Source organism: Salvelinus alpinus, chromosome 16 (assembly GCF_045679555.1).
Source record: "Salvelinus alpinus chromosome 16, SLU_Salpinus.1, whole genome shotgun sequence".
NCBI lineage: Eukaryota > Metazoa > Chordata > Actinopteri > Salmoniformes > Salmonidae > Salvelinus > Salvelinus alpinus.
The window spans coordinates 7,865,059-7,883,277 of NC_092101.1; the positions used below are offsets into that span (position 1 = coordinate 7,865,059).

General features: G+C 44.8%; 1 protein-coding gene across 3 annotated transcripts in view; it reads right to left on the minus strand.

Annotated features, from left to right (window-relative positions):
* Positions 1-953: 953 nt before the first annotated feature.
* LOC139540711 (lysine-specific demethylase 4B-like) overlaps positions 954-18,219 on the minus strand; it is an 82,006-nt gene continuing 64,740 nt past the window's right edge. For 2 of the 3 annotated variants that reach the window (XM_071344605.1, XM_071344604.1), the window contains exons 17-22: positions 18,094-18,202; positions 10,895-11,080; positions 10,408-10,578; positions 9,171-9,290; positions 5,672-5,764; positions 954-2,650 (exon numbers count right to left, since the gene is read on the minus strand). In XM_071344605.1, coding sequence (XP_071200706.1) covers positions 2,189-2,650; positions 5,672-5,764; positions 9,171-9,290; positions 10,408-10,578; positions 10,895-11,080; positions 18,094-18,202 — 1,141 coding nt within the window. In that variant the 3' untranslated portion in view covers positions 954-2,188. The remainder of the gene's footprint in view (positions 2,651-5,671; positions 5,765-9,170; positions 9,291-10,407; positions 10,579-10,894; positions 11,081-18,093; positions 18,203-18,219) is intronic. The other variant, XM_071344606.1, reaches the window with a different exon arrangement.

The following is an 18,219-nucleotide window of genomic DNA, read 5'->3' on the forward strand; positions in this document are numbered from 1 at the left end:
ATTGTGGTTGCCATCCTTGGATTGTGGATTGTGGTTGCCAACAGAGGCAACCTTTTAGAGTACTTGAAATGTACTCAACTGTATTCAATAATGCATAGGGCTAGAGCAAACCATCTACATTACTACCTCTACATTTTTTGGAGGAATATCTGTGACCTCACCGTGTAAGAACCATAGGCTGCGTTTACACAGGCAGCCAACTTCTGATATTAACCAATCACATCAGAGCTTTTAACATCAGATCTTTTTCGGAGCCGATCTGATTGGTCAAAATGTGTGTGAAAGAAAAATCAGAATTGGGCTAGCTGTGTAAACGCAGCAATAGCTGCCTTTCGTGGTGGAACTCTAGAAGGCGGCATTTTAGAGATGTTGAGACTGGTTGCCTTCTGATTCTCTACCCTTTATCCAGAAGTGTGCACTTCCTCACTCATGCATTTAAAGCTATCAGATTGGTGCAAGCATGGCTGGAGGGAGTTTCCACCGTATTCCTTACACCAGTCCATTCCTTTTATAATCGATGAGAGAGGAAATGTACGAGTGCACAGTTTTGGAGAAGGGTAGAAAAATCAGACAGAAAGCCACAATTGGCAGATGAGGTGAGGAACAGTCACTGTCCCTCTTCTCATTAGAACGACACCTATGGGCAGTAAAAATCAATAGTGACCTCAATGGCCTCGAACACTTTCCCCCTCCTTTAAACATTAGCCTCCTCTTTGGGATTTGGGTTGTGTTGTTGCCAGAGGAGGACAGGGGGGGGGGGGGGGGCAGTAATAGCTGTAGTTATACCTCCACTGTGCTCAATCGCACCATTAGAGCAAAGTCAAACCGTAGCAGCCTGCAGGGAAGGGGAGTGGTGTGCAGGATGAGCAAGGACGGACAGATGGTGGAGGAAAGAGGGATGAGAGAGAGTTTCTAAGCATGAAAAAGGAAAAGGAACACCATGGAAGCTAGTAATCATTGCAACTCTGTTTAATTCCTATGAAATAAAGCCTCTTTAACAGGTAAATGAAATGGCTAGTATGACATTGACAGTTTTGATTCACATACACGAGGCTTGCACTATGTACAATGTGACTAAGGGTATGAGAAACATGCTTCCTCAGTAGTCCAGGATACCTTACAGCACCTATATAAAAGAGTCAACACACCATTTGATAAAATTCCTTATTTCTTCACCGGAGTAGAAATTGAATTTATGGTTCTAAAATCTCAGAAAATAAGGATCACAATTTGATAATCAAACCATTTTCTCTGTCACCTCGTGAGGTTAGTTAATATATTCACAAAATAAACAGAAAGAATAGCCATACAGACAGACACAATTGAATAGTAACATTGATTTGACATCTTACGAAGAATGCTACAAAACAAGCCCAGAGAAGAAGTTCTGGAGTTGGGCAACGTGAGCCGTTTTGTGTATGACCATTTTGGGTTTAGTCGACGCACGGTCACATTCGTAACTACCGCGACACATCTTCACAAAATTCAATGGTTCTGCAGACACGTTTACGGTAAAGTGCAACTACCATGGTTGCATTGAACATGTTTTTCTTTGTACAAATATTTTATATCAATATGTGACCTAAGACATTTAAATACTTGTGAAACCCCCGTTATACACCCCCACCCTTTTCCCAGGACCTCTCGCAAAAAACAAAAATACATTATTGAAACTGTACACAAATATTCCGTCCATTTGATTTCCAGTTTTATTGTTAGCGGTTGGTTTGGCTTCTTTAAAAAAAAGACTTGTAGCTGGTTTTATAGAACAACTCAAAAAGCTGATGCACGTAGACTGCTGACATCACGTGCCCATTTGAAGGGTTTCTCCTTTCTGTAACAGTGTGGGAAATGGGTAAATAAATGGATGCAGAGAGGTACGGCGTTGATGCTCGCGAGAGTCTATTCATGTCTATACATTGTGTCTTGCACAATGGAAAAGGTACAGAGGTGGGAAAGAAGCCTCCTCCTCCGCTGCAGTTCCAGGAGCTGCCCATCACCACAGTGAGAAAATTCAAATGAAGAGACATGCAACTGAGGAGTGCTTCCTCTGCGCCCTGTTTTCAACTCCTGTGTAGCGGATGCTACTGTCCATTAGCTAGCCTCCGTTAGCATAGATTAAGTTATCGTTCATAGCATTAGCTTAGCTCCTGTGAGCCTAGCTAGCACTGCTGAGTGGTGTGTCTCATTAAAACAGGGGACCGGGGCCCTCGCCCTGAGGGGGGAAATGTGCATTGAGCAGAGTCTCCATGTAGGATACGTAGCTGGAGCTAGGCGTGTAGACTTCGCCCTGGTGATGGGAGGGCATGTCTGGGGACAGGGGCAGCAGGGGGGTGGCTGGGAGATGGTCAGCGAGACAGGGGTCAGGGAGAGCGGACATTGGGTTAAGGGTGGGCTCGGGGATGGGTATTGCCAGAGCCTGTGTGAGGGTAGGGGCACTGATGTCAGTGTTGGGGGGAGCAGGCGCATGGCTGGGCGTGGTGGGTGTAATACTGTGAGGTGCTGGGGCTGTAGCTGGGGGGTGGCGTCCGAGGTGCTGCTGCGTTGAGTCCATGGGGGCTTGAGGTGGGGTGTGAGGAGCGGGGAGGCGAGGCCGCTTGGCTGCCTGTGGTTCATCTCCTGACATAACACCTTCCTGGGTTGGTATTGCCTGGAGAGGTAAGATACAGCTTATGATTAAAACAGTGGCGTGAAGTCAACACAATCCCTTCATCCATACCTTTGGAACATACACCATTCAAACCACTACAACCTTTTCAACCAAACTGTAAGCATGTATGTTTCCCATTTTTAAGTCAGGAGCATCAAGTAAAAAGTACACGACATGACCAAAAGTATGTGGACACCTGCTCGTCAAACATCTCATTCCAAAATCATGGGCATTAGTTTGGAGTTGGTCCCCCCTTCGCTGCTATAACAGCCTCCCCTCTTCTTTGAAGGTGTTCAATTAGATGTTGCTGCGGGGACTTGCTTCTATTAAAGAACAAGAGCATTAGTGAGGTCGGGCACTGACGCTGGGCGATTAGGCCTGGCTCGCAGTCGGCGTTCCAATTCGTCCCAAAGGTGTTCGATGGGGTTGAGGTCAGGGCTCTGTGCAGGCCAGTCAGGTTCTTCCACACCGATCTCGACAAACCATTTCTGCATGGACCTCGCTTTGTGCACGGAGGCATTGTCATGTTGAAATAGGAAAGAGCCTTCCCCAAACTGTTGCCACAAAGTTGGAAGCACAGAATCATCTAAAATGTAATTGTATGCTGTAGTGTTAATATTTCCCTTCACTGGAACTAAGGGGCCTAACCCGAACCATGAAAACAGCCCCAGACAATTATTGCTACTCCACCACACTTTACAGTTGGCACTATACATTGGGGCAGGTAGCGTTCTCCTGGCATCCGCCAAACCCAAATTAGTCTGTCGGACTGCCAGATGGTGAAGCGTGATACATCACTCCAGAGAACGCGTGTCCACTGCTCCAAAGTCAAATGGTGGCGAGCTTTACGCCACTCCAGCTGACGCTTGACATTGCGCATGGTGATCTTAGGCTTGTGTGCGGCTGCCTGGCCATGGAAACCCATTTCATGAAGCTCCCGACAAACAGTTCTTGTGCTGACGGTGCTTCCAGAGGCAGTTTGGAACTCGGTAGTGAGTGTTGCAACCGAGGACAGACAATTTTATACACTACACGCTTCAGCACCCGGCAGTCCCATTCTGTGAGCTTGTGTGGCCTACTACTTTGTGGCTGAGCCGTTGCTGCTCCTATACGTTTCCACTTCACAATAACAGCACTTACAGTTGACCGGGGCAGCTCTAGTAGGGCAGAAAACTGACAAACTTACTTGTTGGAAAGGTGGCATCCTATGATAGTGCCATGTTGAAAGTTACTGAGCTCTTCAGTAAGGCAATTCTACTGCCAATGTTGAGCTATGGAGATTGCATGGCAGTGTGCTCGATTTTTATACGTGTCAGCAACTGGCTGAAACAGCCGAATCCACTAATTTGAAGGGGTGTCTACATACTTTTGTATATACAACTCCCCGCCTTGTGCATTTGGACAGTGAAGCTGACATTTTACATTTTGGCTTTGTACTCAAGGACTTTGGATTTGAGATCAAATGTTTCATATGAGGCGACAGCACAGAATGTCACCCTTTATTTGAGGGCATTTTCATACATATCTGTTTCATCATTTAGAAATGAAAGCACTTCATATATTTAGTCCCCCCGTTTAAAAAAAGTCATAAGTACCTGAACATAGTTTATTTACAGTGCGTTCGGAAAATATTCAGACCCTTGACTTTTTCCACATTTTGTTACGTTACAGCATTATTATAAAATGGATATTTATTTTTCCTCATCAATCTACACACAATACCCCCATAACGACGAAGCAAAAACAGGTTTAGACATTTTTGCAAATCTATAAAAATGCAAAACATACCTTATTTACATAAGTATTCAGACCCTTTGCTATAAGACTCGAAATTGAAATCAGGTGCATCCTGTTTCCATTGATCATCCTTGAAATATTTGTACAACTTCATTGGAGTCCACCTGTGGTAAATTCAATTGATTGGACATGATTTGGAAAGGCGCACACCCGTCTATATAAGGTCCCACAGTTGACAGTGCATGGGCCCATCCCTACGGTGAAGCATGGTGGTGGCAGCATCATGCTGTGGGGATGTTTTTCAGCGGCAGGGACTGGGAGACTAGTCAGGATCGAGGGAAAGATAAACGGAGCACAGAGAGATCCTTGATGAAAACCTGCTCCAGAGTGCTCAGGACCTCAGACTGGGGTGAAGGTTCACCTTCCAACAGGACAACGACCTTAAGCACACAGCCAAGACCACGCAGGAGTGGCTTCGTGACAAGTCTCTGAATGTCCTTGAGATGCCCAGCCAGAGCCCGGACTTGAACCCAATTGAACATCTCTGGAGAGACCTGAAAATAACTGCAGCGGAGCTCCCCATCCAACCTAACAGAGCTTGAGAGGATCTGCAGAGAAGAATTGGAGAATCTCCCCAAATACAGGTGTGTCAAGCTTGCAGCGTCATACCCAAGAAGACTTGAGACTGCAATCGCTGCCAAGGTGCTTCAACAAAGTACTGAGTAAAGGATCTGAATAGTTATGTAAATGAGATATACGTTTTTATTGGTTATTTGCACTAAATTCTAAAAACCTGTTTTTGCTATGTCATTATGGGGTATTGTGTGTAGACTGATGAGGGGGAAAACGATTTAATCCATTTTAGAATAAGGGGTCTGAATTCTTTCCAGCTGCACTGTACATACGGTGGGAAGTACATTTTATAAAAGGGCTCAGCACAGCCATGACTGAACTGAGCATCATAACGTAGTTTGCAATAATATTGTGCATGCACCAATTTCCTGCCATCCTCTCCCCCAGCCTACTCCTGCCATCCTCTCCCCCAGCCCAGCCCACTCCTGCCATCCTCTCCCCCAAACCACGCCTGCTTCCCTCTCCCCAGCCCATCCCTGCTTCCCTCTCCCCAGCACATCCCTGCTTCCCTCTCCCCAGCCCATCCCTGCTTCCCTCTCCCCAGCACATCCCTGCTTCCCTCTCCCCAGCACATCCCTGCTTCCCTCTCCCCAGCCCATCCCTGCTTCCTTCTCCCCAGCCCTAGTAGGTGGGTGCCAGGTGATCTCGTACCAGGCGGGCGCAGACCCTTTTGGGCAGGTCCTGCTCCAGCGAGTGGATCTCTGTTTGCTTCAGTAACAACTGTGACTCATCCTGGAACTCCACCTGAATAGTGGAGAAGAGGAGAGAGAGAAAAGAGAGATGGAAATAGAGAAAGAGAGAGGGCAAGAGAGTGAGAAGAAAAAGAAAAGCTTTTATAAAAAGTGGATGAAGTGCCATACTTGGAAAAACGACAAAAACAGACCCTATGATTTTTGGAGAGTCCCTGGCTCCAAGTTGGATAAGTCAATAGGACAAAATACAGTACCAGAATTGCCTGATTGGAAGGTAACAAACACAAACACACAGAAACACACCAGGGTTCCCGTTAGCAGGTAATAGCCGGCTTTTGGGCGCCCAAAAAATGGAAAGCCGATAAATAAAAAACTGCCACTGGCCAATTGTCTGGGAGAAGAAAAAAGTCTGATTGCAAAATACAGTTTTTTTAGCCTGTTCATCGATGGAAATACCAGTCAATGTAAATACATTTTGACTGGTCATGCTTATCAGTCCATAAATTAATTAGCATCATTTAGTGGATTGGCGCACGTGTATTTAGACACAGAGACTATGAGTGGAAAATCTGTCAGACAGCGTGAGAGCAGCAGCTCATTCGTTGCTGCTGGACTAAATGTGCTTTTAGAAGCCCAATCATTGGGTAACAATTCAACAAATGCAAACGGAGGTTGATTAAAAATAGCTACAACTATTAGATTTTTTTCTCAACCGGTAATTGAAGAGTGCTTCCCATTCCCCATTCTATTACATAGGCAATGGTAGGCAGGTTATCAGCTCGTTACCCACCACTTTGGAATGAGCTGGAGAGAGTATGCATTTTGAAAACTCTGGTGTGTGTGCGTGCACGTGCGTGTGTGTGTGAGTGAGTGAGAGGCCCTTTGGGGTGGTGACGGCTACGAGACAAGGTCGCGCTCGCCACCCTGACACAGGCACCAGCTGGAGAGTTGATTTTAACAGCTTCTTAGCGCCGGCTCACACAGACATCTCACCGCGAGTAAGACAGAGAGGGACACGGATGGCGGGGGGGGGAAATACACTTTTTGAGAAGTTTTTTAAAATTTTCTTCTGAAAGTGTTGTGGTTGTTGTTATGTTGGAAATAACATTTGAAAAACAGGATTTTGGTCTGCTGTGCAAACAGAAAAATAGACTAGTGAGAATGCAGGCATGTGTAAACACACATGTATATAAGCACAGTGAGACTCCTAGATTAGAACGCACACACAAATATGCGCAGACAGAGGCATAATCGTGAACTCACTTACACTGCATTGGGAAAGTATTCAGACCCCTGGACTTTTCACATTCTGATAAGTTAGCCTTATTCTAAAATGGATTCAATAGTTTTTTTCCCCATACCAATCTACACACAATACCCCATAATGACAAAGCAAAAACAGCTATTTTGAGAAATTTGTAAATGTAAAACAAAGTACATAAGTATTCAGACCCTTTCCTTTTTTTTTTACCTTTATTTAACTTTGTTGAAGCACCTTTGTCAGCGATTACAGCCTCGAGTATTCTTGGGTATGACTTCTTGGGAGTTTCTCCCATTCCTCTCTGCAGATCCTCTCAAGCTCTGTCAGGTTGGATGGGGAGCATCGGTGCACAGCTATTTTCAGGTCTCTCCAGAGATGTTCGATTGAGTTCATGTCCGGGCTCTGGCTGGGCAAGTCAAGTACATTCAGAGGCTTGTCCCGAAGCCACGGCTGTGTGCTTAGGGTTGTTGTCCTGTTGGAAGGTGAACCTTCACCCCAGTCTGAGGTCCTGAGCGCTCTGGAGCAGGTTTCCATCAAGGATCTCTCTGTACTTTGCTCCATTTATCGATGCCTCGATCCTGACTAGTCTCCCAGTCCCTGCTGCTGAAAAACATCCCCACAGCATGATGCTGCCACCACTATGCTTCACCGTAGGGTTGGTGCCAGGTTTCCTACAGACGTGACGCTTGGCTTTCAGGCCAAAGAGTTCAAGCTTGGTTTCATCAGACCAGAGAATCTTGTTTCTCATGGTCTGAGAATCTTTAGGTCCCTTTTGGCAAACTCCAAGCGGGCTATTATGTGCCTTTTACTGACAAGTGTGTGCCTTTCCAAATCATGTCCAATCAATTGAATTTACCACAGGTGGACTCCAATCAAGTTGTAGAAACATCTCAAGGATGATCAATGGAAACAGGATACACCTGAGCTCAATTTCGAGTCTCATAGCAAAGGGTCTGAAAACATATGTAAATAATGTATTTCTGTTTTTTATTAAAATGATTCATTTGCAAAAATGTCATTATGGGGTATTGCGTGTAGATTGCGGAGTATTTTTTATTTATTTAAACCATTTTAGAATAAGGCTGTAACGTATCAAAATGTGGGAAAAGTCAAGGGGTCTGAATACTTTCCGAAGACACTGTACATACAGACAGACTCACACACTGATAAAAGGGATTGGTCTGTGTGATCCAAAACCAGAAAGGTGTGTGTGGCATTTGTCTTGTCATATCACACATCGCCCATGCTGAGTATGTGTGAGCTCTGAGAGTGTGTGAGCGCTGAAAGTGTGTGTGAGCGCACAGAAGTGCTCACAAGGCTAAGACCAGGCTGACTTGCTTCGAGATTAATATAACAGGCTCTTTCTCTCTCTCTCTCCGTGTGTGTACGTGTGTGTGTGTACACACCACTTGTCTTCTGAGGAGTTGTGTTGCGCCTGTACAAATTCCAGGAACACCCTCCTCTCCTCTAAGCTTTATACCTCGTAAGCACTCTGCGCATCGCACCAATAAATTCCCCACATGCCGGCCGCAAATGCTAAATCTCTCGACTTTACGTTTTAATGCCCGCTGTATCAAGATCCTCCGCCATAACCTACAAGGGCGGCCATCCTTTTCGCATGCAGATAAATACCGTGCTGGAGAGTAAAAGTCCTGTAGGTTGTAAGTTGTGTCGTAAAGAGGCTTGAGCTGTAGAACCAACCTCGTGTAGTGATAGGGAATCAATGTAAATGCCTTTCATAAAGCCTACTAAAGAGTTACAACAGGTTTGAGGGGAAATATATTCTTCTTAACCTGTCCGCGCATCCTAGTAGTAGAACGATAATATACAGTAGCTCCATTTAGCCCTATGCTATGCTAATGTAGACTTTATGACTAAAGTGACGCTTTTTAGACGTCAGATGTGTACAAACTTCAAAAAGTGGCCGGGATAGGATTTTAAGCCATATACCTCTCCAGTCCTTTCGGATCCACGTGGCGGTACACAGGGTGTACAGGCTTCTGTACTAGACTAGCTCTACCATCCCGATTCTAACTAATCAACTTGACATTAGTGCTGGGCTGGAATCAAAAACCTGCACCTAAGCCTATAGTCGCTCTCTGGGTAAATGGTTGGTGACCGGCCACGGGGCTCGTGGGCTAGTGGGTTGATGAGAGGGAGTGAATAAAGGAGTGTATGGGAGGCCACCGCTACTCACCTGGTAGTGCTTGTGGACGTGGTCCTTGACGTAGGAGGCGTTGAGCGCCTTGCCCTCCGTGGTGTGGACCAACATCAGCTCGCCCATCTCTGGCGGGCCGTTACGAAGACAGTCATGACTCTGGAAGAGGGGAGACATTGGGAGGGAGGGGAAGTGAGGGAATGAGCGGAGGGAAGACAAGAACAGGTTAGGATTTGATGCATCCAACATATCCATTCGATATGCCACATTATAAACACGGCTTTGAGTTGAAGAGCTCATTTTCTCTCCTGTTGTTATGTTCGTCAACTAGGTCAACACTTCACCATATAATGGTCACCTCACTGTTTTAAACCTTAACGATTAACATCGACGGGGCTGTAGTGGAGCGGGTCGAGAGTTTCAAGTTCCTTGGTGTCCACATCACCAACAAACTATCATAGTCTAAACACACCAAGCCAGTCGTGAAGAGGGCACGACGCAACCTTTCCCCCTCAGGACTGAAAAGATTTGGCATGGGTCCTGAGATCCTCAAAAACTTCTACAGCTGCACCATCGAGAGCATCCTGACCGGTTGCATCATCACCTGGTATGGCAACTGCTCGGCATCTGACCGTAAGGCGCTACAGAGGGTAGTGCGTATGGCCCAGTACATCACCGGGGCCAAGCTTCCTGCCATCCAGGACCTATATAATAGGCAGTGTCAGAGGAAAGCCCATAAAATTGTTAGACTCCAGTCACCCAAGTCATAGACTGTTATCTCTGCTACCGCACGTCAAGCGGTACCAGAGCGTCAAGTCTAGGTCCAAAAGGCTCCTTAACACCTTCTAACCCCAAGCCATAAGACTGCTGAACAATGAATCAAATGGCCACCAGATTATTTACATTGACCCCCCCCCCCCCCCCATTTGTTTTGTACACTGCTGCTACTCGTTGTTTATTATCTATGCATAGACACCTCACCCCTACCTACATTTACAAATTACATCAACTAACCTGCACCCCCGCACACTGACTCGGCACCGGTACCCCCTGTATATAGCCTCGTTATTCTTCTTCTTATTGTGTTACTTTCTATTATTATTTTTTACTTTAGTCTATTTGGTAAATATTTCCTTAACTCTTCTTGAACTGCACTATTGGTTAAGGGCTTGTAAGTAAGCATTTCACGGTAAGGTGAATACCTGTTGTATTCAGCGCATGTGACAAATAAACTTTGATTTGATTAAGACACAGAGCGGTGTAGAGTGGAACTCACCACAATGTTCTCGGGGAATAAGTTGTCGCAGTAGGAGCCGTCATCATAGTTGACCTCGTAGAAGGTCTGCGACGCCATGCCGATGATGGTGCAGGGGTAGAACCAGCCGTCGCTGTTCCGACCAATCACCTTCTGGCCCAGAGAAAACTCCCCCCTTGGCCCCGCCCTCGCCTTGACAGACAGAGAGAAGGAGGGTGTTTGAGTATTTGACATCGAGGGAAATATCATATACTTGATTCAAATCTATCTATTGCCATTTTATTCATATGTTGTTAGAGCAGTGGATCACAGACAGTGCACAGCCTTCATATTCTATGATCATTTCAGTTGGCAGAAAACCCATAAACGGGAGATATGAGATTTAATCTGAAAACCGTATAGCTTAGCAGTGAAGCTAATACTTAGCCTGACACATTCATAACATAAAGATAAGTAGAAGCTGTTCGTTTTGCAAATGTCTATTCACACAGGGTAACACAGCTCGCACCTTGTGATTGGTCTTCTTGTGCTTGTGGCACGTGACGGACACCACGTAGGGCCAATCGGCGGGCTTCATGAGCACGCCGGCGATGTGAGCGCAGGTGACATGAAAGGAGGTGGAGCAGCTGTCGTGGGAACACTGGATACACGCGCCACACATCTGCTTGGTGTTTTTATGGCAGTACACACACTTCTGCAACACCAGAGAAGGGAATAGGCGTGTTAGAATCAAAACGTCGTACTGACAGTGTCTAAAGTCTGTCTTTGAAAAAAACCTTTCTACACTATTGTCAGAGGACGTAGTATTCCAGGAGTATGTTTCAATATCGACAAGAGCAAGAAACTTGGCTGAAAATAAATGCTTAACTTTGATTGAGTTTACTTTGATACGGAAGCAACACAGTGTACCTGTTGTGTCCGAAGTCAACGTAAAAAAACAAAAGAATATCCAAATATTGTTTGAGCAAAAACGATATTTCAGGGGTGAATGAATAAATGCTCACCGTAAGTTCGGCGAAACAGTATTTCACTCTAAAGTTTACAAGTGAAACTTTTGTTTTAACTTTGATATTTGTAAATGTCATGAGAAGGTGGGAAACACTCAATAATCAAATGCAGTTACAAAGGTGGTGCGCTCTGTTGCGCACAGCAGGAGTTTAAACGAGGCAACATTTTAAGTTGGCTCTTCAAACTAATATTATCCTTCATCTGTTATTTTCCTGTCCATCCTTTCTTCTTTCTGCCTCCTTGATCCTCTCGTACCTGGCATTCCCTCACCTCGGTCGCTCATCTCTTTCTGTCTTTCTCCCATCTCTCCTTCACCCTCAATACCTGTTTTCTAACTCGCCTCCCTCTCTCACCAACCGCCTTTCTCCTTTCTCCCACTCTTTCAACCTATTCCGATCCCATCGCCACCCTCCCAACTACTAACCCACCGACTCCTTCTCTCCATCCCTTTCTTCTTCTCTCACATTTCTCCCCCTCACTTTAACCCCTCTCCCTGCCTGCCCCCCTCCCCTCCCCTCGCTCGCTCCCCATCCCTCTTCTGTCTCCTTCTCTCTCGCTGACAGATTGCATATAGCCCGCCGTGACCCGCAGGAGATCGATGGAAAATAAAAAATATTTATTAAAATGTCAATACTTCAGCGGTGGAAATGCACAACAGCTCTCGATAGGGCCTCGGCTAGGAGATATTTCACCGGCCTCACAGTCGCCTGATTTAATATTCCACTGGGCAGAATCATGAGACAGGCTTCACAAACGGAACGAACCACAGGAGGAGATTTATGGACGTCAACAAACATTTATTTGTTTGTTTGTTTAGCTTGCCCCTTTTTTGCTTTGGTCTTTGCCGACTGAGGTAGAACCAATGCATCAAATTTCCTCATAGAAATAGAGTAGGAAGTTTACATACACCTTCGCCAAATACATTTAAACTCAGTTTTTCACAATTCCTGACACTTAACCCTAGTGAAAAATGCCCTGTCTTTGGTCAGTTAGGATCACCACTTTATTTTAAGAATGTGAAATGTCAGAATAAGAGTAGAGAGAATGATTTAATTCAGCTTTTATTTCTTTCACCACATTCCCAGTGGGTCAGAAGTTTACATACACTCAATTAGTATTTGGTAGCATTGCCTTTAAATGGTTTAACTTGGGTCAAACGTTTCGGGTAGCCTTCCACAAGCTTCCCACAATAAGTTGGGTGAATTTTTGCCCATTCCTCCTGACAGAGCTGGTGTAACTGAGTCAGGTTTGTAGGCCTGCTTGCTCACACACGCTTTTTCAGTTTTGCCCACAAATGTTCTATAGGATTGAGGTCAGCGCTTTGTGATGGCCACTCCAATACCTTGACTTTGTTGTCCTTAAGCCATTTTGCCACAACTTTGGAAGTATGCTTGGGGTCATTGTCCATTTGGAAGACCCATTTGCGACTAAGCTTTAACTTCCTGACTGATGTCTTGAGATGTTGCTTCAAAATATCCACATAATTGTCCTTTCTCATGATGCCATTTATTTTGCAAAGTGCACCAGTCCCTCCTGCAGCAAAGCACCCCCACAACATGATGCTGCCACTCCCGTGCTTCACGGTTGGGATGGTGTTCTTTTGCTTGCAAGCCTCCCCCTTTTCCTCCAAACATAACGATGGTCATTCTGGCCAAACAGTTCTATTTTTGTTTCATCAGACCAGAGGACATTTCTCCAAAAAGTACAATCTTTTTCCCCATGTGATTTGCAAACCATAGTCTGACTTTTTTTAATGGCGGTTTGAAGCAGTGGCTTCTTCCTTGCTGAGTGGCCTTTCAGGTTATGTCGATATAAGACTCGTTTTACTGTGGATATAGATACTTTTGTACCTGTTTCCTCCAGCATCTTCACAAGGTCCTTTGCTGTTGTTCTGGGATTGATTTCCACTTTTCGCACCAAAGTACGTTCATCTCTAGGAGAGAAGAACCTGAGCGGAACCTGAGCGGTATGACGGCTGCGTCATACCGCTCAGGTATGACGGCTGCGTGGTCCCATGGTGTTTATACTTGCGTACTATTGTTTGTACAGATGAACGTTGTACCTTCAGGCGTTTGGAAATTGCTCCTAAGGATGAACCAGACTTGTGGAGGTCTACACATTTTTTTCTGAGGTCTTAGCTGATTTCTTTTGATTTTCCCATGATGTCAAGCAAAGAGGCATTGACTTTGAAGGTAGGCCTTGAAATACATCCACAGGTACACCTCCAATTGACTCAAATGATGTCAATTAGCCTATCAGAAGCTTCTAAAGCCATAACATCATTTTCTGAAATTTTCCAAGCTGTTTAAAGGCACAGTCAACTTAGTGTATGTAAACTTCTGAACCACTGGTATTGTGATACAGTGAATTATAAGTGAAATAATCTGTAAACAATTGTTGGAAAATGTACTTGTGTCATGCACAAAGTAGATGTCCTAACCAACTTGCCAAAACTATAGTTTGTTAACAAGAAATTTGTGGAGTGGTTGAAAAACGAGTTCCAATGACTCCAACCCAAGTGTATGTAAACTTCCAACTTCAACTGTACGTTCTATTTGTACGTGGTCCCTTGTAAAATAAACAAATATTGTGGAATGTTGCTTTGTAGCTACGGAGCCTAAATTGAAGTGCTCACTAGTCTCTGCACTAATGAATGAATCGACACATTCAAAGTGTCTCACTCAACTCCAAATAAATCAGGAATATTTTACTTGAGAGCAAAAACAAGGATACTGTGGAGTTCTTTAAGGGTTTGCGCAAGTTTACTGCTGGTTGCCATAGTAGCCTAGGCAGAGCGCTCTGTAAATATTGTACACATTTTGTTATTTTTAAGTAACTTCTTTTGTGGGGGGTTTTGATTGCTCTGGGTTTTGTTCACTTACATCTGGTTGTTCTGACTCACAGGAGTTGCATGACTGAGATGAAGAGTATATTTGTTTGGCCAGATTGGTAGCTAGACTTTTAGGATTTACATTATGCAGCACCAGCTTTTTTTTTGGTTTCATCTGCCGGGAATGACAACAAATCACAACCGCATGCAGTGTCCGGGGATGTCCGAGAGGGTAAGGGGACTGTTCCTAACCACTGTCCATGTGTGGTGGCTTTTGAGCACTTTTTCAGCAGCCGTGGCGTCACCCAAGTGGCTGCCACATGTTGGGCAATAGAGCACTAATACCTGTGGAGGAACTGAACGTCGGGGAAGCAGGTTGTGGTACACTGACGAAGAGCTCCGGGCCGGTTTGTCTGACTGTCTTCGTTTCTCCCTACCAGTGATGCCCCGTCCACTCAAGCTATACTGCATTTCCAGCCCACTGCATCAACTCCCTTTCCATCATCCGGAACTGACTACTAGAGAGACTTTTCAAACTCCATCTCCATCAATGAAGACCACAATGGAAATAAGTCTCAGACTTTTTTTGTGATATCCCTGTCGTGTGTGTGTGTGTGTGTGTGTGTGTGTGTGTGTGTGTGTGTGTGTGTGTGTGTGTGTGTGTGTGTGTGCGTTTCTTTAACTAGCAGATAAAATCAATCAAACAGCTCGAGGGGGGGGAATTCCAAAGGATTGACACCTGATTTGAACTCATCCCATCTGTCCCAAAACCAGGGCTCAATGAAGACTAGGATAGGCCAATTTCTATTGTAGATTCTCAAATTGAAATACAAAATTAAGTTGGTTCTGGAAGTATTCTAAGGGTGATTATTAGGTTGCATAAACATGATTTTACCCCCACAATCCTGGCCTTTGAATTGGCATCAATTTAAGAGGATCCATTGCTGCTGTTGGTCAGAGTCTGGGAGACAGGCAGGCTGCAGACAGGCTGCCTGACTGGGGAAGAAACAGACTTGCTTGAGCCTACTGCCCGAGGTTCATAGAAACCGCACGTTTCTAACTCTGAAACTAGATAGTTAAAGGTTTATAATACTACCAGAGTTGTCTTTTAACTCTCCAAATTGAGTCTAATATAACCGTTACCAATTACCACTAGATTTGAGAGAAAAAATGCTTACACGTGAGATGCATATTTTGGCACTATGCAAAATCAACTTTCTCCATTTGATTTTTTTTTTAAACATTTTCTATACAATTCTTATTAGTGCTTCTGACTTTACCAAGTTAAATTTGACTGTACTCTTTTATTTGTTCCAAGTTAGCTCACAGATTTGAGGGTTTGGTAGCCCTTTCCGCTCACAGCTCGTGATCCCGTTATACCGGTTAAAAATGGCAGAGTTTGCCATTGATAAGCACCTAAATTGGAACGCAGTGGCTGTACAGCAACATGCTATACACAACTTCAGAGGTCACATTCTCCGCTTCACAGCGCTGTATGGGTTTTGTCTGACAGCCATTATAAACCTGAGCACTGCAGAGACAAGAAGATGGCCAAATCCGTCCCGCTAATGGGGCTACTTTTGCATATTTGTTGTTTGAGTGAGGGACATGCGGTGAATCTGTGTTCCAAAAGTTGAGACTCCATTCTCGGCGCACCACGATTACAATCCGTTTGTCTGAAGTGCCTGGATTCAGACTAAACGTAACAGTATCCAGGTCACCTGTGATTTCCTTGATTTGACGTGAGGGTGTAAATCGGCATCGTTTTACTTTATTAAGGCTGTCGTTCTCCTAGAATTACCTGGCTCACTTCCTTTTGACTACTTTCAAACAATTATCTTGCCTTTGTCCATTTGATCAAACGCTCTACAACCTTGTCCCCTTATTCTTTTCCCGTTCCGCTTTTTCGATTCTAATTCTGCACCGTATAGTAGTTTGCCAGTAAAATCGCCACTATTCATTCATCCTGTAGACTCTTATCTTGATGCTCCTAGAATAAGTCTTTGTCTATGAAGTATCCACTGGCCTCTGAGAAATGCATTTAGCTTGTCATTTGAGTACTTAATGACCTTCCAAATGATATGATAATTACAGTTATCTTGTTGACTAATAACAAGTGGTGCCCCAAATTAATTAGATCACACCATTCCTCTACAATAGAGATAAGCCCAGTCATCCAAATCATTAGGAGGGCGTGGCAGCTTTTTAATTAACAGCCCTTTTCAAAAAGGTGGAGGAAACGGTGCTCGGATGTAAATTATTCAAAAGACGATCTTCACTTCTTTAGATAGATTATTCGTGGGGGGGGGGACATTATATTTGTAGATTGTGACAATGCCACTGCGGAGGCTGTGCGACTGAGGTCGCTTCGGATGAAGGGAGGGAGGGATCAAGCGAGGGAGATAAAGGGAGGGAAGGGAGCAGTGTGTTCAATGGGAAATTGCCTCCTGCCCGCGGGATCAACGCAGTTCATTTAGCGCACTGAGAAATGGCACCTGATTATTCAGCCATTCATTTCAGTGCATCTATTATTTAACTCTGCCACCGTCCTCCTCGGCTCACTAATACACCATCCATCCATCCAGGAGGAGGAGAGAGGGAGTGACGGATGGTAGGAAACGGAGTGACAGAGCAAAAGAGAGAACGGGAGACAGTTGAGAGTGATTGGAGTTGGTGAGAGAGAAAAAGGAACAAGAGAGAGAGAGAGAGAGAAGAGAAGAGAAAAAAAAGTAACAGAGAGAGAGAGAGAGAGAGAGAGAGAGAGAGAGAGAGAGAGAGAGAAAAAAAAAGTAGAGCGAGAGAGAGTGAAGAGAAAAAGTAACAGAGAGAGAGAGTGAAGAGAAAAAAAGTAACAGAGAGAGAGAGAGTGAAGAGAAAAAAAGTAACAGAGAGAGAGAGAGTGAAGAGAAAAAAAGTAACAGAGAGAGAGAGAGTGAAGAGAAAAAAAGTAACAGAGAGAGAGAGAGTGAAGAGAAAAAAAGTAACAGAGAGAGAGAGAGTGAAGAGAAAAAAAGTAACAGAGAGAGAGAAGAGATAAAAAGTAACAGAGAGAGAGAAGAGATAAAAAGTAACAGAGAGAGAGAGAGAGTGAAGAGAAAAAAAGTAACAGAGAGAGTGAAGAGATAAAAAGTAACAGAGAGAAAGTGAAGAGAAAAAAACCGAGAGAGAGAGAAAAAGGAACAGAGAGAGTGAAGAGAAAAAAAGGAACAGAGAGAGTGAAGAGAAAAAAAGGAACAGAGAGAGTGAAGAGAAAAAAAGGAACAGAGAGAGAGAGAGAGAGAGAGAGAAGTGACAGTGAAGGGAGATGAAGAGAGAAAGAAAGAAAGCAAGAAAGAAAGAAAAAGACCAAGGACTGACAGAGATGATGAAGGAGTGATTGTGAGAGAGGAGGAGTGATGGGGAGAGACAACGATAAGAGAGCGGGAGACACGAGGTAGTATGTGAGAGAAGAGTTGAGAGACCAGGACCAGTATCCACAAAGCATCTCAGAGAAGGAGTGCTGATCTAGGATCCGTCCATATAATTTACGGCAAAACTCATCCGAGATCAGCACTCCTACTCTAAGATGCTTTGTGGACACGGGCCCTGGTAGCGACAGAGCAGTCGCAGCAGTTGAGGAGCTGGGAGGAGCATAATCCTAGACTACTCAGCCGAATTTTGAGAAGGCTCGCCCAATTCAAAGGAGATCACCAAGTTTAAGCATCTGACGAAAATGCCGTGCATTTTACACATCGGCCATCTCGGACCAGAGTCATGTACTTTAGGGCACACTGTTAGTGCCACTCATTGGACAAGTTCAGTTAGTCCCCTTCCCTGTTTCAGGCCATTTGGTGCCAATTGAGCATGACTCTTGGGCTCCCTCCACTCACCAGACTCTTCCTGTTCTCTGGGATGGCGCTGATGTCCACCGGCTCCCTCTCGATGGCGTTGACGAAGCGGGCCTCGGCCACAGCGATGGCACAGATCACATGGACCCACCTGGAGGGAGGAGAAGA